General features: G+C 51.8%; 1 protein-coding gene across 1 annotated transcript; it reads right to left on the bottom strand.

The window, feature by feature from the left end:
- Positions 1-3,850: 3,850 nt before the first annotated feature.
- Positions 3,851-11,858, bottom strand: Nat16 (N-acetyltransferase 16 (putative)). The gene is given in 11 exon segments (XM_071605434.1): positions 3,851-3,918; positions 3,921-3,988; positions 3,990-4,107; positions 4,110-4,298; positions 4,301-4,413; positions 4,901-5,029; positions 5,031-5,063; positions 5,784-5,935; positions 6,024-6,213; positions 10,086-10,388; positions 11,824-11,858. Coding segments are annotated over 11 exon segments (1,398 nt in total).
- Positions 11,859-21,148: the final 9,290 nt, after the last annotated feature.

Below are 21,148 nucleotides of genomic sequence, written 5' to 3'. Positions count from 1 at the left end.
ATTATGTGGACTTCCATGTGCCTTGTTCTTTCTTGCTCCTCCCCCTATTTGTTTCTAGATCTCTATGCCATAAAGCTTCCGAATCCAAGTTACTTATCTGCTGTCCCCAAGTTGTGGGTCCTTGTCCCTGGTTTTCAGAGCATTCCCCACTCCTCCATTTCACCCAACCCCACACCCCTGCATGCCTCACTTACTCCCAGGGCTCTCAACAGGAACTCTCTCAGATATCAATATCCCAGAGCCTCAGCCATCGTGGGGTAAGGTATGGAGGAGACAAGGTGGAAACTCAGGGCACCAAAGGCAATAGGCTTGGTGATTCCATTATCTGAATATTGATGGTTGGGTCTATGGACTGTGGGTCTGCCTCTCTCCCCCAGGTTTCTGACCTGGCTCACCTCATTCACACATCTTCACCTCCCTGGAATGAGCTCCCTCTAGGAGCTTCTGGAAGAGATATGGATTAGGGACAGGTTCCTGGGATCAGGGAGAGGAGAAGATGGCAGGAAAGAAAGAGAAATGGAGAGAAAGCTAGAAAGGGCAGAGCTGAGATGGGGATGGATGCCTGGTGTTTGCTCTGAGTGGTTTGTATGAATCCATCTCTCTTTATCTTTGTTTCTGATTCTGCCATACTCCCCAGGAGGGTAGAAGGAGAAGATAGGGTTCAGTAAAGTAGTGATCCAAAGCTGAAGGTTTGGAAAACCAGGGGGTTGGGGCAGAGCATTGAGTCTTTTCCCTGAAAAATCTGGGAGAGAAAGAAAGGGCAGGGGCTCAGGGCCCCCGCAGTTCATCATCCCCTTCTTCCCCTCCCCCTCCCTCAACCGGTGACTCACCTCTGCAGCCTTTCATTGCGTCAGCCATATGGGGGGACAGTCAGAGAGGGGGCATTTATGAGAGGGCAGGGGTCTCCACTTTGAAGTGAAAGGAGGTGCTGAAGACCCCCTGATAATGGCCCCATTTAGAATACATACATTATTGCCCTACTCCCTAGTCACTCCAGGGGTGGGAAGTCCAGGGAAGGGGCTGGGGGCCACTGGAGGGTCTGGAATGATGAGCAATGGGAAGGGGATTCTCACCCTGATTTTTAATCCCAGGGTCTCATTGCTTCAGACCCCCACCCACTTCTGAATGGGGGAGGGGAGGCCCTGCAAACCGGGGGAGGCAACGCCGCAGAGATGAGTCACCAAGAAAAGGAAAAAGAGAAAGAGACAGAGATGGGGAGAGACACAAAGAGAGACAACTCCTGGAGAGAATGAGAAAAGGACACACACACACACACACACACACTAACATACAAACACAAACATCACGAAGGTGGCATCCACAAACTAACAAGAGAAAAGAAATTGTGCACGTCCATAATCATGATCCAGCCCCCTCCAAAGTCCACCTGTCACACACACAACACACTGTCATATAGAGTTACACTAAAATTCTGAGACACACCCACTTAACAAACACAATGTCACACCTAGCTTAGCACAGTCACTCAGACTTAATGCTGAGGGTTTGTCCAGAGCAATTGAGAGCCCTCATTCCTCTTACAGAGTGGCAGGAAGGGGATCAAAACCCTCAAGAAATGTGACTTCAAAAATCGAAGACGCATTTTCAGGGACTTACAGTCTGCACCGTACACACGTGACAATATACACAAGTCGCCTGCCTCCCCGTCTACACATACATAGTAACATATCAAGCATTGTCTACATCAAGAAGCCACCTGGGGTACCTGTTTCTGGGGGTACACCAGGTATGTTGTCCCGAATGCATCCACCCAGACACCCCCTGACTTGTATACATAGGTACAGAAACGCAGACACACAAAGACGCCCATGGACACACTCACACGGACGGAAACCACCTTGCGATGCCTCGCCCGCGTCCGCACTGGTCCTGGCGCCCCCGTGTGTTACTTTTCGGGATCGCAGTCTCCGCCGCTCTGGAGCTCCGCTCCCTCCCGGGGGAGTGGGGGCGGTACCCAGGCTCCTTCCACCTCCTCCCCCAACCACGCGTTGTCCACCCAGAAATGGGGAAAGCGAGCGCGGCTGGAAAACGAGTCGAGGGATGGGAGTTAGGCGCTTGGATCCTGGTGTTGAGAGAGGCCGTTCCTGGATGCCAAGATGAACTTGGGAGACGATCCCACAGAATTTGGGTAACAGCCGACTTCCAGGTCTAGGCGAAAACGAAGCCCCGGCTTAATCCGGGCGCCGCGTCGCAGCCCGCCTGGGTTCTGAGCAACCGCTTCTTTCCTCTGCTTGGTGGAGGTGGGGGCGCACAATGGCCAGCAGCCCTCCCCAGCTCCCCCACACACACCAGGAAGTCATTAGCCCCATTGCCACGGGGCTTAGAGATCCTCTCTAATACAGGCTGCTGGGGAAGGGGGGAAGATAATATGTTACATCCCTCCCCACTAAGAAGAAGTGAAACACACACAAGGGGTGGGCAAAAGGTCCATTTTATTGCCATACGGCCATGGTGGAAATGGCAAGGAAGGGGCAGGAGGCAGCCAAGGCAGAGCAGCGTAGCCACAGAGCTGGAGCTGTGAATAGTGACAGTAGCTGTTCCCTTTGCCCACCTTTTCCCACCCACTGGCGCCCTCCTCTGCCCACATCTTGGATTCCATCCCCAGCAAACCCCGAGCTGGATCCACACTTCCCTAGCAACTGTCCACTGTCCAACAAGAAGTCCAAAGCTAATACCAACACACAGAGCGAGGTTCTGGGCATGCTGTGGCCTTGGCACACCTAGTTCTAGGTCCAGCTATTAACAGGGACTTCAAAGAAGTCACTTGGACCCTTCTAAGCCTGTTTCCTTCTTTTGACTTTGGTGTGGGATCCAGTATAGGAGACAGCACTGTACAAATGCAGTGGTTAATACTTGCATTTATATAGAAGACTCTCAAAGTCTAAATAGCATACATAATCCATAGGAACAGTGTGCAGAAGTACAGGGAGGTGGGGGTTCCTGTTCTCCTAGAAGGTAGACTGGTTGGAACCTGAAAAACCCTATGCCAGGTTGAGGGACAGCCCCTAGGCCAGGTTTGGTTGCACCAGTTTCTGGCTGGACCCTCTAGTTAGATGGGGACCTTAGGAAACAACCCTCGAGAAATAACAACATCATTCCAGTTTGGAGCAAAACCCAGCCAGTGTGGCAAGCTGAGGAAAGCACACCACCAAAAGTAAACAGGATCCCAAGTGGGGGATCATTATAAATATATTTTATTTACAACCTCTCTCTCTGGTAATGGGGAAGGGAACAGAAGAAAAAGGGGGGAGGAGCAGAAAAACTGGTGTTTAGGAGCTAAGTGACAGGAATGTCCAGGGAGGAAGAAAATGGGGGTGAATAAGAAGCAGAAAAAGGACACTAATCTAGAAGACTGAGGGGCCAGTGAGGAAGAGCACCCTGGGCCAGTTCTGAAGCTTCAGAAGGGGAAGAGGAAGAGAAAGAACATGGATTGGGTTGGCTGTGTCCCCCACTGGGACCTGGGCATCACACACAATGCTGCCATTTCCATCTGATGGGTACAGAAGGGAGAAGCCAGGAATCATGGGAAGATGGACAGGGCTCTGAAGGGATCCATCATTCTTGGAAGAGAAGGGAGTGGGTAATAGGGAGCAAAGGGGCTCCCCCATCTTCAGAGGTCAAGTCTGGAGTGGGAAAGGGCATTTGGGGGAGCTAGGAGATGGCCCAGTTGAGAAAAGGGAAAGGGGAGGACCTACATGCCTTAAGGTAGGGGGACAGAGCCAACTTCTGAGGGGGGCGGAGCTTGGAAATGGTAGGCACGGGCTGGCTGGGGATTTGAGGAACGAAGCAACACTGAGTGCTTTTCCGCTTTTCTCTGGGAAGAGAAGCCTCACGTGTCGGCCTCCAGCTGGTATTGTTCCATATAACTCTGGACCAGCCCAAGCCCCAGGCCTGGTAGAAATAAGCCAGCTGTGACCACAGCTGGGGCGTCAGGAAGAGTTGGCACAAGACGTAGAGGCCGGTGAGACAGGCGCTGCAGGTGCCCCAGCAGCTGGCTCTGCACTTGCGCAATGTCGCTGCCAAAGCAGTAGATGTTGAGGGAGCGCCACCGGCGGTCACCGCCTTGCGGGGTAGGGAAGGGGCTCCCAGCGTGAGCACGCACGGGCGCGCGAGGCTGTCCACGCGACACTCCTGGCCTTTCGCCGCCAGAAGGCGCAGGTTGCTTCTTTTGGGATGGTAGGGCTGCGGGTCCAGTCCCTCCCGGAGCACGTCGCGTTGCAAGGAAGGCGACAGCAGAAGACGTGCCACTTCACCGCCTGCCTCGGACACGGCCTCTGTGGCAGCGGCGACAAGGTGCCAGAGGCCTGCAGAACCGCCAGCCGGGCGCCCAGGCCCGCCAGCAGCGCCAACGCGTTGAACCAAAGCAAAAGGATCCCCTGCGGGGTCACGAGTGAGCGCGTGGCAGAGGCGGGGCGGGCGGGGGTCGCTGGAGAGTCAGGCTTCTCTGCATCTTCACTCCACACTCGCGCCTACCGGCTCCCAGCTGGGCCCTTTGGGAGGACCGACTGGGTCCAGGCAGGTAGCAGGGATGGCCAGAGGCAATGGCTTTGAATACCTGGATCCCCAGCGAGAGGCGGGATCAGTATGGAGTAGCCCTGAGACCTGGGGTGTGGGTCTTTGGATACCCGAGGGGAGTGAAGCCAAGGAAAGCAAATCAATAAGTAAAATGCGAGCGGCCGAGAGGGAGGGAAAGGGCTCTAATTGGGATGTTTGGGCCCGTGAAGGGTGTCAGGATCCCCGTAGGGGTGGCCGGGTCACGGAAGTCGGCAAGTAAGGACTAAGGGTTTGGGGCTGGGAGTGGGGAGTGGACTGGAAACGCACCCCAGCTGAGGTCCTGCGCTCCACGCTCCTCAGTCCTTCTCACCTGCTTGGTGATTAGCGGTATTCCTTCAGCTCCTGGGCCACCTTGACCCCCAGCTGCTGTCGTTTGACCAGCTGTGAGCAGAAGCTCTGCAGAAGCCGGGCCACGCTCTTGCTGCGCTCCCAGGGCGCCAAGCGCAGCCCCTCCACCAGCGTCGATCAAGTTCACCGACTCCAGCGGGGTCTGCAGACCAAGGTCGTCAGGGGGTATCCCAATCCTGTCTCCGCCAGGCCTCTCGCTACAGGACTTGCACACTCACTCTTCCTTCGTCACGGCCCCAGTACCAGGCCAGACCCGGGAGGCCCTGGGAACTCTCCTGAGCACTTAGGTTTCAGATTCCTAAGAAGGTAGAACAACCGGGGCTCTTCCACCGCTGGAGGGACGCTCCAACTCCGCTTGCAAAAGGTCCCAGACGTCTCACCACTCCCTTTTCTTGGCTCCATCCCCAAGAGCTTGTCACGTCCCTTAGCCCTTAGCTCGAATACTGCTTCCCCTTCGCGGCTCTACAGCCCCAACTCAGTTGGTGCTGCCCTGAGCTTCCAAGTAGATCATTTAGGCCAGATTCCGTCTATTCACAGGTCCTGGTTCCAGTCTAGCTGCTCCCACCTGTAGGCTACTTTCTCTTGTTTGCCCCCTTCCTTTTGTGTTCCTGTCCCCAGAAAGTCTCAATGGGATCCTCAAACTCCGAAAGTGTCACGGGTCCCTTTGGTTCCTTTGCTGTATGGACTTCTTCCCCACGGTACCCTCACTGACCTAGGCCCTAGACCCGCATGTCCTAGGCCTTGGTCCCCAAACTGGCTATATTTTCTCAGTAAACGGATGAGGGACGAGGAAAAGCTGGCCTAAGATCCAAACCCCGAAACCTGGCTTCACCTCTTTTCATCCAGGCCCTGCCCCTTTCATCACACCCCTGTTTCCCTTGGCTTGCACCTCCAGGCGAGACAGATCCTGGGGCCAGCTGTGATAGCCATTCAGGAGGTAGTTCAAGCCACCGGAGATGCACCCCCTTACTCGCCCCGCCCCGCCCCTCCAGATGGCCGGCACCTCCTCAAACTCCGTTCTGTAGCTACCGGAAGTCCAACTGGTCAGCCTCTGCCTCCGGTCATGATCTGGTCCTGGGCTCGGCCTGCAAGAACTTGGCCTGGGCTTCATGCCCTGGATCAGTCCTTGGAGGCTTGGTCTCAGCCTCAAGCCCTAATCCGGACCTGGAGTTGGCCTGGGTCTCCTGTGGCTGGACATTGGAGATCATCTTCACATCTGAAGCAGAATCTTTTTCTGGGTTAAGGACCTCCAATGTGCCTATGGCCCAGTTGGCTTCCAGCTTCACGGCACTACAGGAGAGAACCCAGCACAGGATCAGAGACCCATGTTTCCCATATCAGATTCCCTACACAATGTCCCAATAACCCCTTCCTACACACATACTCATTTTTTTTTTCTGCTCCCTGCATTGATCCTGGTCATGGAGGACTTTCAAATCCTTCCCTCTTCCCACTAGCTCCCAGTCTCAGTTCTACCTGATCCACTCTTACCAGGATGTCCTTAATAGTCACAAACTCAGGAATCCCTAGTGAGTTCCCCAGAGACTAGCCCCAGATCCCCTCTGTGCCCAGTCAGCTCCTAGGGAGACCTGGGCAAAAGGTCAGGAGGTTGGAGACCCCAGATCTCCTTCACAGTACTGCTCCAGTGAACTACCCTATCCCCCTGACATACACATGTGAACCTGACAACCGAAGTGTACAGATGGACAGCTGCTTTAGAATCAATGCCGTTTCTCTCAGGCCAATCAACCCTGCCACCTTTACTTTTTCCTGTTTGAAATTATTCCACCTCCCCATGGTGTGACTTTGGCTCCAGTCCAGGGCTCAATGGTGATTTTGAAATAGGCAGTGTAGGTCCAGCAAACAAAACACTCACCATGATCAGACCCTCTGCCTATTCACTTCCCCTCCAAAGACAGAAGGGCAGAGCCCCTCCCCCCCCCCTTTTTAAAATCCCTGGCATCATCTCCCACCCAGGAATTTCTTTGCCCTTTCCATTCCTCAAAGTCCTTCATTTGGGTCAACCCCTTGTGGATCCAACACTCTCTTCTATTTTCCTTGCCTGGAGACAGAGCGAAAGAGAAAACCCCCTGCCCATGTCCTGATGACTCCTGATTCTAGATCTGTCTTCTCCAAATCAAGCCAACCAATCAAATCCTCCCTCCTCTCACTTTCAGCCAATTATAACACTCTCTCATATAACCTAAATAAAAGCTCCATTAACCAACCTACCAGGGGACATAGACCAGCTACTCTGTTGGGAATAATGATAGGCTTGGCTGGATTTTTTTTAAACAAAGCATAGCCAACCAAGTGTGGTGGCTCATGCATGCCTGTAATCCCGGTGAACTGGGAGGCTGAGGCAGAAGGATGGCAAGTTCAAGGCCATCTTCATCTATTTGGCGAGACTCTCAGCAACTTAGGGAGGCTCTGTCTCAAAATTAAAAAATAGAAAGGACTGGGGATGCACCTTAATGGCAAAGGGCTCTTGGTTCAATTTTTAGTACTAAAAATAAAACAAAAAAAAAACATGTTTGGGGAACTATGGGGTAATTGGGGGGTGGCTTTAAGCTCCTATGCCATAGATACAGCCTATGTAAACACTTGCTATACACACAGAGCTTCAAAAGGGAGATCTCTGCATTCCTCTTTCTTTTCCAGTTCTTTCTAATCTGATTTCAGTGCTTAAGGCTCTCCCGAAACATCAGGCCAGAATTCAGAGGGAAGGGGAATCCAGATTCAGAGGTTTTAAAGCACCTGCAAGGGCCATTACTGACCAGGAGGCTCAACACTTTCCTTTCCTTAATAAGCAAACTGAGGCTTGCCCAAGGTGACTTGGCTTGGGTAAAACCACACTAAAAGTTAAAATTTCCAGGCTCCTAGGCCAGCCGAGGAGACCTCTTTTGGTGTAACTGGGTCACAAAACCTACACAGAGAGTGAGGAGAGGAAATACCAGGAGTCAGAGGTCCCAAGTGGTCTAAACTGATCTAGAACCAGAGATGGGATTGTGGGGGCAGGGGGCAACACTTGCTCCCCTACCCACTGCCAGCAACTCTATACCAGCACACAGACCTACACACCCAGGAACCACCTAAGTGCCAGGCTCTGAAGACACGGGTCCTGGAGATGCACAGGTTAGTTCCTGGCTCCTATTTGCATCTCCAGACAACCTGAGCTAGTCATCCCTGGGTCCTTGGGAAGTACAAGCTGCTGATTCCATGGTGACTCCAGCAATACTCCACTGTCCACTAGGGGGAAAATCTTGAGCAACCTGTACCTGGAACCCGTCTGCCTAATTCAAGACATTAGGCTCCATTCCCTCTCTTGCTTTCAGAATGGAGAGACTCCAGGGGCGGAAGAGCCTCCTGTAAATGACTGTTCTACATCTCAGATCAGGCGGTTTGGGTGAGGGTGGGAAAGTGAGAAGTGAGGGTGGGGAGCTCCTGAGGTCACAGGGAACAAGGAAGACTTTCCAATTCTTCCCTCTTCTTTCTTTCCAGACCCTCCCTCTACCCTTGTTCCTTTGTGGGGGACATAAACAAAGGTTTCAAGGTCCCTAGACCTTGAGGTGAATACTGAGAGCAAGGTAGATCAGGGGTTTCAGGACAAACCAAACTGTGGGCTGGCCCCATAATTCTTTCTTTTTTTTTTTTTTACTGGGAATTAAACTCAGGGGCACTTAACCACTGAGTTCAAAATTTTTTTAAAAATATTTTCTGTTAATACAGGGTCTGGCTGACTTGCTTAGGGCCTCACTAAATTGCTGAGACTGGCCTTGAACTCACAATCCTCCTGCCTGAGCCTCCTAAGCCACTAGGATTATAGGTGTGCACCACCACACGCAGCTGGTCCCATAAATCTTGCTCCCTTCTCTTTCCACCCCCTAGCACAACACCCTGTAATCTGGTACTCTGAAACTAACTTCCATAAGGTGTCCAGGCAGAGGCAGAGGCAGAGGCAATCCCATGCCCCCAAGGCACTGTGGGAAATGTAGTTCAGGAAAGTCCTGAACCAAACTCCAGGAAGGGGGACATCCTCCCTCATCCCACCTCCTTGGGGGCATTCTTTTAATCTCAAAAATATAAATGATTGCTCCAAGGAAGTGGGTGATGGGAGTCAGTACTGGGCATGCTGGGAGCTCACCCTCCACTCCACTTTCACCGCCCCCTCCCCACCTGAAATATTGGTGCCCTTGAAGCTGATGGCTTTTCAGAACTATGGGAGGAAGGTGTCCGAGGGAAGGGAGGAAAGATGCAGCAAGGCGGAGACAAAGAAGGCAGCTACACAAAGAGCCCAAAGATGAGAGCAAAGGGACAGGAAGGGAAGCAGATAGGAGACAAAGGGCGCCAGGAGATGCGGGGCTGGAGGGGACGAGAGAGGGAGCCAGAGGAGGTTCCCACCGGGAATCAAACGTGACACCTGATTCCCGGTAAGGAGAAAAGAAAAAACTCTTAGCGGGGCATTGCCTTCCCAGGGGGACCATAAATAGAAATCGTGACACACCCACTTCTTCCCAGGGTGTCTGGGGGGAGAGAGGGTATGAGTCAAGAGGAGGATAAAGTCAGAAGAGGCTGGGAGAGAACACACGGAAAACCGAGAGGGGGGACAGCACGAAGCGGGGAGGTCTGGAAAGCGCCCCCGGGGCAGAGGCAGGGGACCAGAACGACAGCTCAGCGAGTGGGGGAGGGGTTTGTCCCAGGGGGGCGGCAATCCGAGAGGAGGAGGCCGGGCTGGAGAGTCTTCTCGGGGGAGGGTCTGGCCTCCTCCCCTTTCCGGGAGGGAGAACTTGAAGTGGAGCAGGTGGGAGGGAGATTCCGAGGGAAGCGGTCTACTTGGCAGGGATCCCCCTGGCATTGGACCCTAAGGACAGGTGGGAGCGGAATGGCGACGGAGGACAGTTGGGAGGGATGAGGGCACACAGCCTTGGGACACATGAGGCGAAGTCTTCCTCTAGTTATCTAGGTCACCTGACAGGTAGGGGTTGGGCCGCAGGGGGCGCGGTCGCTTTGTCCCCTGGAGGGCGGTGGCCTTCTGCTGGCCCTATTCAGCGGTCGAGGAGCAGGCCAGCCCCCTGGCCCCGGCGCAGTGCTGCCCTACCTGCGGGAGCCCGGGGCGCGGTGGTGAGAAGCGCAGGTGGCCCGCGGCGCGGAGTGGGGGCCACTAGGCGCCCCGAGAGTCAAGGGCGGAGGACGAGCCGGGACTGGGCCGCGCCGTCGGATCCCGACTGGGACTTCGAGTGCAGACGCCGGGTCTGGGCCGCAGTTCAGCGCCGGACGGCTGATCAGGGTTCAGGTGGCGCGTGCGTCTCCCGGGGCGACGCTCCGCCGCTGCCGCCGCGGCCCGGCGGCTCCGAGGGGCGGAGATCCCAGCGCCGCGGAGGAAACCCGGGACGGATCTGGAGCGGACTCCAGTCCGGCCGGGGACTCGCGAAGCGGGGAGACCAGGGGCAGTGTGGCCGCGGCAGCTGGTGCCGGGGGTGGCGGTGCAGAGTGCCCACCAGACCCCGCCTCAGGTCCGCCTGAGGAACGGGACAGGGGGCGTGGGGTGACTTGGGTTTGGGCAGAGAGTTGGTTTCTGACTTAGTGGTCACCCCGCCCCACAGCATCTCTATGTGGGTCCAGGAGTCCCCAAGGGCCCCAAAGTCGCGCTCCTCCAGGGGCCACCCTCTCTACAGAAAGGCTGCAAAGGGATCAGAAAAAGCTGAAAAGCCCTGAAACAAGAGACCTGAAGAGGCAGAAGTTGTGAGGCTGATCAGAGCTGAGCAGGGCCAAGACTTCTGGATCCTCTCAGCACTGCGGGGTGGCGGTGGGGAGCAGCCCTGTCCCCCTAGGTGCACAGGGCCCTAGTAGACCCTGTCCCCATCTCTTCTCTCCCTGGCTCAGGCCTAGGCCCTCTTAGGGCAGCACCATAAAGACTTCCAGGTGCACCGTGGAAACTAGACCAAGCGCACCCACCAGGCCTCACCCCCAGCGACCTGGGTGGGTGGGAAGAAAAGTGGGAGGAAATATGAAGCATGGACCTGTGCATCCAGGAGCTAGTACAGCCTGAGCCCCTGACTCATAACCTGGGGACCCGGCTCCTAACTCCTGAGAGGCTCAGTATCTCATCTATAAAGTGAGATTAGCATGTCTGCAGTTCCATCCTAGAAGGAGCCAGGAAAGTGAAGGACAAGACCCTCCTCCGTGCAAAGATGTGGGGGATGTGGAAGAATCCCGAGGCCTGCTGAAGGTGGTCCCTCTGCCAGGCCCAGCTCTCAAGCTCCACCCCCTCTCCCCAGGCCCAGCTCCCAAGCTCCACCCCCTCTTCCCAGGCCCAGCTCTCAAGCTCCACCCCCTCTTCCCACCAAGGTTTATGGCTCACCCGACTCATTCCATTTTTGTACTTTGCAAGGGGATAACTCCATAACCTGGCGACCTGATTCCATTGGCTATGCTCATGTGATAAGGTGGAGGCTTGTGGTCCTAGAGGCAAACACAACCCCACCAAGGGCTAAAGGGATGAGGATGGGGTGGAAATGGAGCTTGCATAGGCCCCAAAGTAACTGATAAGTCATTCAACATAGAACATCCCCCATTTCTGTTTTCTGTACTGCTACCACTTGGTGTGCTACAAAGGTATGGTTAAGATGGTCTTGGGGCTGGGCTTGTGGCTCGTTGGCAGAGCGCTTGCCTTCCACTTGTGGGGTACTGGGTTCTATCCTCAGCACCACATAAAAAAATAAATAAAATGAAGGTATGTGTACATCTACAACTTAAATTAAAAAAAAAAAAAAAAAAGATGGCCTATACCCCATTGCAGAAAAGCATTATAAAAGTTAAGTTTCCAGGAAAAAGGGCACTAGTGGCAACAGGGGGAGACCAATCACACTCTAATCTCACCCATTTCATCGGGAGCCTCACCCTTGGCCACCTGGATTGGTGTAACACTCACCCATTTCTGGTCTCCACAGATGATCAGAACTGAAAGTTTCCCAAAGTTCCAACTCCTCCTTATGTCCAAACCACGGAGAAGCCAGGTGTCACCATAAGTCCCACCTCCAGGCTACTCACAAGGCCAGTCGACTGGTTCCAGTCTCCATTCTGAGACTTCCAGAGTAGATTCTGGCATCTAGATCTCCCTGGAGGATGAGGGGGCGTGAAGAGTTAAAAGACGACTTTACTCCTGGATGTCCCTGCTAGGCAGAGAAAAACAGTGGTTTTCAGCATCCTTAAGTGTCCAGAGGATGCAGCCAAGTGGCTGCTGCATTTTGTAGATTGGCCACGGTGGAGTGTGGGATGGGAACAGGATCTGGCTGGGGAGATGAGGGTAGGTGTGAGTATTTAGGCACTTTACAGGGGAAAGTAAATTCTGAGAGGTTCGCGGACTTGGGCCAGATCCCTGCCCTATCTGAAATGTCCCCCAAAGGCATTGCTGAAGGTCATCCCTCTGCCTGGCCCAGCACTCAAGCTCCACCCTCTCTCCCCAGGCCCAGCTCTCAAGCTCCACCCCCTCTCCCCAGGCCCAGCTCTCAAGCTCCACCCGCTCTCCCCAGGCCCAGCTCTCAAGCTCCACCCCCTCTCCTCAGGCCCAGCTCTCAAGCTCCACCCCCTCTCCCCAGGCCCAGCTCCCAAGCTCCACCCCCTTGGTCTCCAGCCTGGGGTGCTACTGGGAGATGGTAGAACCTTTAGAAGGTGGAGCCCATTGGAAAGAAGTTATGTCATTAGGGACACACCTTTGAAGGGGGCTATGGGGACCCCATTTTCTTCCTCTTTTCCTTTGCTTCCAGTCACCATAGGAGAGCATGTGCTCCTGCCATGTTATACGGTGCTGCCACAGACCCAAAGCAACAGGGCCAAGCAACCATAGAGAGAAAGCTTTGAAACCGTGAGCACAAACAAACCTTTCCTCTTTTTAAGTTGTTTATCTTGGGTATTTTGTTAAAAAACAGCCATGGAAATCTGACGAGCACAATCCTGAAGCTGGTAAGGGGCATGATCAGGTCCTCTGACTGCATATTCAGATCTCACTGTCTTCTCACCCATTAGAGGTCCCATGGGACAAGCGATGGGCAAGGACTTTGAAACCATCAAGTGAACATTGGTGCTATTAATACTGGAAATGTCCTTTGGCTTCTCTGGGTTTTGTAAATGCTCTTTGCTCTTTACCGTTGGGTCCTGCATGTGGATTTTACCCTTGGTGCTGGTTATTTCAGTCTTTTATTTGGGAGAGCTAATGGTTTGTCCCCTTTCTTGATCAGATGTGCTTTATCATCAGTAGATGGAACAGTTGATCCCTGTCACCTCCCTGCTCCTCTTCTCTTTCTCTCTCTCTCTTCCCCTTTCTCTCCACCCCTCCCCAAGACTGAGGGTCAAACCCAGGGCCTCATGCATGCTAGGTGAGTGCTCCCATCACCGAGCTGCACCCCCAGCCCCAGCCCTGTCATTTGAATTTGGCCTGCCCTCTGTACATGCCCTCTTCTTCCCCACTTTGACTCCCATTGTCCCCTCCCTCCATTAGACCATCTTGAATCGTCCTCCCCAGTCTCCTGAAGACCCCTGCATCCTGAGATTCTGGGGACCAGGGTTTTCTTCTCCAGATATTTGGTTCTCCTTCCACTCTCTGTGACACCTATGCTCTCTTCATCAAGTGATCCCTCTGACTGGGCTATTCCCGGCCCATGAGTCAAATCCTGACCTCCCAGGCTGTCTTCAGCTCTCCACGGCACATGCGCACTTAGAAAGAAAAAGTAACAAAATAAAAGACGAGGATGCTTTACAGGAACTGAGCCAGACAGTTCATCTCCTTAAGATCTTCACAAGCATTTGATTTTGCAGATAACACAGGGGACCAAAGTTCAAAGGGTTAACACAGGGGACCAAAGTTCAAAGGGTTAAATAGCTGGCCCCAAGACAGAGCTGGTGGGCGAGTGGCTAGAAGTCTGACTCAGAATTATAGCACTTAAAGGGATCATCCAGATCATCCCAGAAAGCAGGGTGTCACAGATGCTACACACCGGCCGGTAAATCATGGGGACACAGTTTCTTTCCTTAGCTGTAAAGAGGACGTGGCACCTAACTTCCAGTAAGGACTGAATAAGATATGTATGTGAAGTGCTTGGTGTAGCGTTTCTGGCACAGAAATTCAGTTAATGGTAGGAATTATCATCTAGCCAACTGGAGCTGTAATTCTCTAGGGGGATACCTTGCAGCTTGTGCTTTGGAAGAGTAGAGGCCTCTCTCTTCTTTATTCTGCAGTCGGGACTCAGGTGTGAGTCCCCCAAAGGCATTGCTGAAGGTCGTCCCTCTGCCCGGCCCAGCTCTCGAGCTCCACCCCCTCTCCCCAGACTCAGCTCTTAAGCTCCACCCCCTCTGCCCAGACTCAGCTCTTAAGCTCCACGTGGTACCTGGGTTGGTCTGCGTGACCTGCAGCATCAGGCAGATGGGATTCTAGATTGAAAGGCTGCCGTTTCTTGTTGGACTCTGCCTTGGTTTGCATGTGGCTTGTCTCCTGAAGGTCCCTGTGTGGGAAGCGTGGTCCCCAGTGTGTTCCTCTAGAGCAGCTAGGCTTTTTAAGAGGTGGGGCCTCATGGAAGGTCATTAGGTCATTGGCTCTTCATGAATGGGCTAATGCTGTCTCAAGGGAGTAGGTTGTTCTCCTGGGTCTGCATTAGAACCCTGGAGAATGAGGAGTTAAGTATCCCCAACACCTCCCCTGAATTTTCTGCACATGTTCCCACCATCGTAATGCTGTTCTCCACGTGACCCTCACCAGCGTGGATAAGTTGTTGGCACCATGATCTTAAACCTCCAGAACTATGAGCTAAATAAACCTTTTTTTTTTCTTTACATAGTAGCCAGCCTCCAATATTTTGTCATAGCAACACAAAATAAGATAGCATCCATCTCTGTCTCTGACTGTGTGTCTCTTTCTATCTCTGCCTCTCTGTCTCTGTCCATTTGGCTCTGGGGGGAACCATCTTCTTTGTCTTGAGAAACAGCCTGTGGGGAGGCCCCTCTGTCAAGGAACTGAGGTCTCAGTCCAATTGTAAGAATTCAGCTTGGCAGCAGCTACATAAGTGAACTTGGAAGTGGAGCCTTTAGCCCTGGTTGAGCTTGGAGATCCTGCAGACCATCACAGCTTTCTGCCATCTCCCAAACACTATCCCTAACCTAACCCTAACCCTATCCCTGACCTTAACCCTAGCGTCAGAACTCAGGGTGAAGCCCCTCCCAATTCCTGACCCTCAGAAACTGCAGCAATATATGTTTATTGCTGTGAGCTTTTAGATTGGAAGTTGTTACAAATTAACAGGCAATTGACTCAGTTGATACTTATTTTCTCCCCCCCCCATTCTGGGGCATTAAACCCACAGCTAATCATATACTGTACCACTGAGCTCTACCCCCATTCCCTGTCTCTCTTTTTGCAATTTATTTGTTGAAGAAATAAGATTGTTTGTCCTCCTATACAATTTTCCTCCATCTGGATCGTTTTTTCTTTTTTCGTAGTGCTGGGGCTACACTAGGTGAGCACTTAGCTACACCCCAGCCCCCCACCAAGGGCCCTGTACTGGCCACAGCCTCAGGGTGTTGCTAGCACATTCCTCTGTCCTGCTTGTCCTGTGGACTGCCCTGTCCATTAAGGTGGCCATTAGCCACATATGACTACTGAGTCTCTGAAATGTGTGGTGCAACCAACGGACTGAATCTTTAAGCTAACTTTAATTAATATAGATTTTTTTAAAAGTCATTGATTTCGGTTATTGGAAAACTTAGGAATGTTCAGGATAACTTCCTCAATTGTGAATCTTTTCTTTTAATTGTGAATTTGACATATTCTGTGTACATATTGAAGTGGTCTGAATGTTTATGCCCTCCCCAGATTCATGCAGAAATCCTCATTCTGGAGAGGATGTCGGGAGAGGGCTTTGAGGTGACCAGGTCCTGTGGATGGAGACCTCGTGAATGGGATTAGTGCCCTGATTAAAAAGACCCAAGAGACACGCTTGTCCCTCCCACTACTGAAGGTTAAGTGAGAAAGTGTTTGGACCCTCACCAGACACTGAATCTGGTGTCCCCTGATCTTCAACTTCCAGACTCCAGAACCATAAGAAGTCAAGTTCTGTTGTTCATGAACTGTCTATTGTGTGGTATTTTGTTATAGAAGCCCAAGTAGACTAAGACACGGAGGGATCAAATGTTTCCAATGGATGTTTAGCATCTAAACTGAAATATATTGGCAGTGTAAATTACACATCAGATTTCACCTGGTTTAAAAAGAATGTAAAAGATGGGTGTAGTGGCACACACCTATAATTCCAGAAACTTGGGAGGGTGGGGCAGGAGGATCACAAGTTTGAGGCCAGCCTCAGCAGCTTAGCAAGACCCTGTCTCAAACTAAAAAAATTAAAAGGACTGGGGATAAAAAAAATAAAAAAGAACATAAAATATCTCTATTACTATTTTTATATTTATAACATATTGAAATATATTTTAGATATATTGGGCTAAACAAAACATTTTACTAAAATCAATTCCTCTTTCTTTCTTTCTCTTTCTTTCTCTCTCTCCCTTCCTCTCTCTCTCTCTCTCTCTCTCTCTTTCTTTCTTTCTTTCGTACCAGTGATTGAACTCAGGGGCACCCAACCACTGAGCCACATTCCCAGCCCTATTTTGTATTTTATTTAGAGGCAGGGTCTCACTGAGTTGCTCAGTGCCTCCCTGTTGCTGAGGCTCAGGATCCTCCTGCCTCAGCCTCCAGAGCCACTGAGATTACAGGCATGCGCCACCACGCCCTGCCCACCTGTTTCTTTTTATTCTTTTTAAGTGGTGACTACCAGTAAAGTTTAAATTATACATGTGGCTCACATTACATTGTTTGCTGAGTTGGGCCTCACATTTTTGGGGAAAGACTTTTATAGGTGGTGTTGCACTTTTTTTTTTTTTTTAAATCAGGGGCTAATTATCTTGATGGAATCTTATCAGACATGGATTCTCAAGACTTAACTCCAAACATATATATTTATGCTATATGTGTGTGTGTGTGTGTGTGTGTGTGTGTGTGTGTGTATATATATATATATATATATATATATATATATATATATAGCATTTTTGGCACAGAAATCTATAAGTATATCACATTATTTATATTACACTTTTTTTTCAGTATTGGGGATCAAAAGCAGAGGTATTGTACCACTGAGCTCCATCCCCAGCCCTTTTCTTTTTTCTTTTTTTTTTGGGGGGGGGGGGACAGGTACTTACTAAGTTGCTGGAGCTGGCCTTGAACTGTGATCCTCCTGCCTCAGCCTCCAGAGTCGCTAGGATTATAGGCGTGCACCACCAACCCCAGCCCCAACAATTTATCAGTGCTTGAAAAGTGGTAATATTCTTATTCTATCATTATGCTTTCTTTTATTTATTACTAGCTGTGATATTTCCAGAAAGAAAACTTGTCCTCCTTTTCTATAACTACCCTGAGACATAGTTGAGAAGGAAAGACAAAATAAATACTTAAAGTAAATACCTAAATGCTTCCTTTTGTTAGTTTTCGGAGTCATGTGTATGCTGCTTGGCGCTCTCGGGGCGATCAGTTGTTCTTTTTAGCAGCATTAGGAAGTCCTGGATTGAACCGTGTTTAATGCACTGCGATCCATGGCGGGTCCTGTTGTTAAGGCCCAAGTTATCCAACTTTTCGTTAGGGTTTGAAAGCAGCACAGAAGTACCACGAGAGAGCTTTAGGAAGAGCTGTGAAGATGCAGCAGAGGCCTTGACCCACTAGGCATGTTGGAAGGTCAGGGAAGGTGTGTGTGGGGGGGTGGCAGATGAATTGAACCTAGATGCAGAGGGGCAGGAAGAACAGCCTGAGCAATGCCCAGGGCTGAGCAGTAGCCTGCTCCCCAAGAACAAGCAGTGGTGGCTGCCTGCTGGGGCCTGGGGCTGCACCCTGAACCCCTCCTGGGACCGAGTTGCCTTGTGCATAGAGAGCGCCCTCTGGTGGCCACGTGGAGGATGGCAGGAGAGAACAAGCCCTGAGGAAGCGGGGGGTGGGGGGACAAGCTCCTAAGGCTTCTTTCCTGCTACTCAAGTTAGACTCTTCCGGATTGCAAGGAGGAATCACAGTCCTGGGAGGTACTGTCCGTCTCCATGGGAGGAGAGCCATGCAGGAAGCTCCTTAATAGTCCTGAACTGTGGGGCCCAGGCCTTCTCAGTGCCCTTGGGGCAATCTGGACTCCAGCCTGGCCTCCTCTCTGCACTTCCCCAGGGAGGAGATTTCTTCCCTTTCTTTCTTTTCTTTTTTGGTACCAGGGATTGAACCCAGGGGCAGTTGACCACTGAATCACATCCTCAGCCCTTTAAGAATTTTTTTTTTTTTTTTAATTTAGAGACAGGGTCTCACTAAGTTGCTTAGGGCCTCGCTAAATTGCAAAGCTGGCTTTGAATTCACAATCCTCCTGTCTCAGCCTCCTGAGCCTCTGGGATCATAGGAGTGTGCCACTGTGCCCAACTACAGCGTTCTTTTTCTAATTTGTCCAAAGACCACCTCTGGGTGGGTGCAGCCCCCCGACTGCATGCACAGGGACATGCTGGGTGTGGAGGCTTTGAGAGAGCCTGGTGGGAGGCCCTTAGGCCACTGGGGACCCCACCCCAGTGCTCTGGGACGGTGGGCTGACTCATCACAGGGGACAAGTTTGGAACCCCCAAAAACGTGAGCCGAAATAAACCTTTTCTCTGACGCGTTGCTTGTCTCTCCTGGGCTTCTGCGCCTTCCCTTCACTGTCCCGATGTCCTTTCCCAATAAATAGCCATTGTCACCACATCCCAGCAGGGTCCTGCTTACCTTGACAAGAATCAGCAACTGCCCCAAGACTCAAGCAGGTTGGTGCAGCCAGGGCCAGTAGCACACGTCTGTAATCCCAGAGGCTCAGGAGGCTGAGGCAGGAGGATCGCCAGTTCAAGGCCAGCCTCAGCAACTTGGCGAGGGCCTAAGCAACTCAGCGAGACCCTGTCTCTAAATAAAATATAAGAAAGGGTTGGGATGGGGCTCAGTGATTGAGTGCCCCTGGGTTCAAACCAGCCTGAGTTCCAAGGGCCTCCAGACCAAGAGCACTGAAGCCCAGAGCTGGTTCTCTCCATCCCTCCTAGTTTAGAAGAATAACGGGATTCCCATGTAGGTGGAAGACCAGGGAGAGGGGATGTGGCCCAGAAAGCCCCAGAGCCACCAGAGGGAGCATAAAGGGACACCTTTGAAGAGTGTCCCATGCAAGTCCCCAGGAAGGGGCTGGGAGCACAGCTCAGAGGTAGAGGGCTTGCCTGGGATGTCTGAGGCCCTGGGTTCAACCCCCAGGGCCACACCCAAAAGAGGAGGAAAAGAAAAGAAAGGAACCACAAAGAAAAGCAATCATCCTTCAAGATCTGGAGGCCCGGAGCAGACCTGCGATCTTGTTGGTGTTTGCTAAGAACTTTCTCCATCTCCCCCCACATGCCGACCCCAGGGGGCTGGGTAAGGGCAGTTTGCAAGGGAAAGGAGGAAAGAGGTCAAGAGGTCAGCTCCACCCCTTTCCACTCTATCCTCCCCAGCTGTCCCTCCTGGCAACCAGCCCTAGGGAGCCAGGGGACAATTCCTGGGGTGAAGATCAGCATGCGGGGCTGGGGATGTGGCTCAAGAGGTAGCGCGCTCGCCTGGCATGCGTGCGGCCCAGGTTCGATCCTCAGCACCACATACAAACAAAGATGTTGTGTCCGCCGAAAATTAAAAAATAAATATTTAAAAAATTCTCTCTCTCTCTCTTAAAAAAAAAAAAGATCAGTGTGCGGGTGACCACATCCACTGACCATTTCTTTGCACCAACTTAAAGTGAACGTAGAACTTGGTACCTGAGGCTGAGCAGAAGAGTCAGGGAACTGCTAGATCCTCCTCCAGGGACAAGGGGAAGTTCTTCCACAAGTTATGGGTCAATGGAAGGCAAGCGAAGGTACAGTTCCAATTACATCCTGACAAGTTTATTCTTGTTCTAGACCTGGCTACAAACACAAAGCCAGTCGGCATATAAGAATGATACAAGGGCTGGGGATGTGGCTCAAGCGGTAGCGCGCTTGCCTGGCATGCGTGCAGCCCGGGTTCGATCCTCAGCACCACATACAAACAAAGATGTTGTGTCCGCCGAAAACTAAAAAATAAATATTAAAATTCTCTCTCTCTCTCTCTTTAAAAAAAAAAAATGATACAAGTTAGAGGGTAGCCAGGGTGATGGCTCACACCTATAATCCCAGCAATTTGGGAGTCTGAGGCAGGAGGATTGCAAGTTGAGGCCAGTCAAGGCAATTTAGAAAGACCTTCAGCAATTTACTGAGACTCTGTTTCAAAATTAATCACTGAGCTGGGAAGGTGGCTCAGTGGTTAAGCACCCCTACATTAAATCCCTAGTAAAAGAAAAAAAAAAAAAAAATTAGCAGATGCTGAGGCCACACAGCATCTTAAACCCTGAAGGTTTTTTGTTTGCTTGTTTGTTTTGGGGGCTCTGGGGACTGAACCCAGGGGCACTTGACCACTGAGCTGCATCCCAGGCTGCTTTTTTATTTGGAGTCAGGATTTCACTAAATTGCCCAGGCTGACCTTGAACTTGTGGTCCTCCTGCCCCAGTCTCCGGTGTTGCTGGGGTACAGATGTGACCCACCATGCCTGGCTAGGCCATAAAGTCTTAATGAGGACAGTCACGAGGAGGAGAACTGGCTCCTCCTGTAGGCCCCTCTCTGTTCCAGGTCCTTAAATCTTAATTGGTATAATCTTCAGAGTCCACAAATTGCTGAGCCCCAGGCTCTGCAGGAAAAGGAAGCACCCTGGAAATTAAATCCTGTCTCCTCTTGATCCTTGGCCCCCCAGGAAATCTAAAAGCCGAGGGGGAGGGGCAGAAGCCAGCTTCGTATTTAATTCTCTCTCTTCGACCCCGGGGATCATTCCATCCCTCCATCTTCCAAGCGTCCTTGATCACGCTCTGTTTTGCCCATGGGGTCCCACCACCCACCCTAACTTCTCCCTCTCCCTAAATCCTGCTCACTCTTCGAAGATACCTCTCCGTGCAGCGACCTGCTCCAACTCTGTCCTGATGCCTGGCAGCTCTTAGCTGAGCCATTGTCTTTATTTACAGAGGGGCTCAGCAAAGTTGAGAGACCTATCCAAGGTCACACAGCAGCTCTGCGGCTTATCGGGAGGCGAGGGGTCAACAAAGCTAGACAAGCTTGC

The sequence above is a fragment of the Marmota flaviventris genome, chromosome 19 (assembly GCF_047511675.1).
Source record: "Marmota flaviventris isolate mMarFla1 chromosome 19, mMarFla1.hap1, whole genome shotgun sequence".
Lineage (NCBI taxonomy): Eukaryota > Metazoa > Chordata > Mammalia > Rodentia > Sciuridae > Marmota > Marmota flaviventris.
The sequence above is the reverse complement of the archived record's forward strand: the minus strand, read 5'-3'. Positions and strand labels throughout refer to the sequence as shown.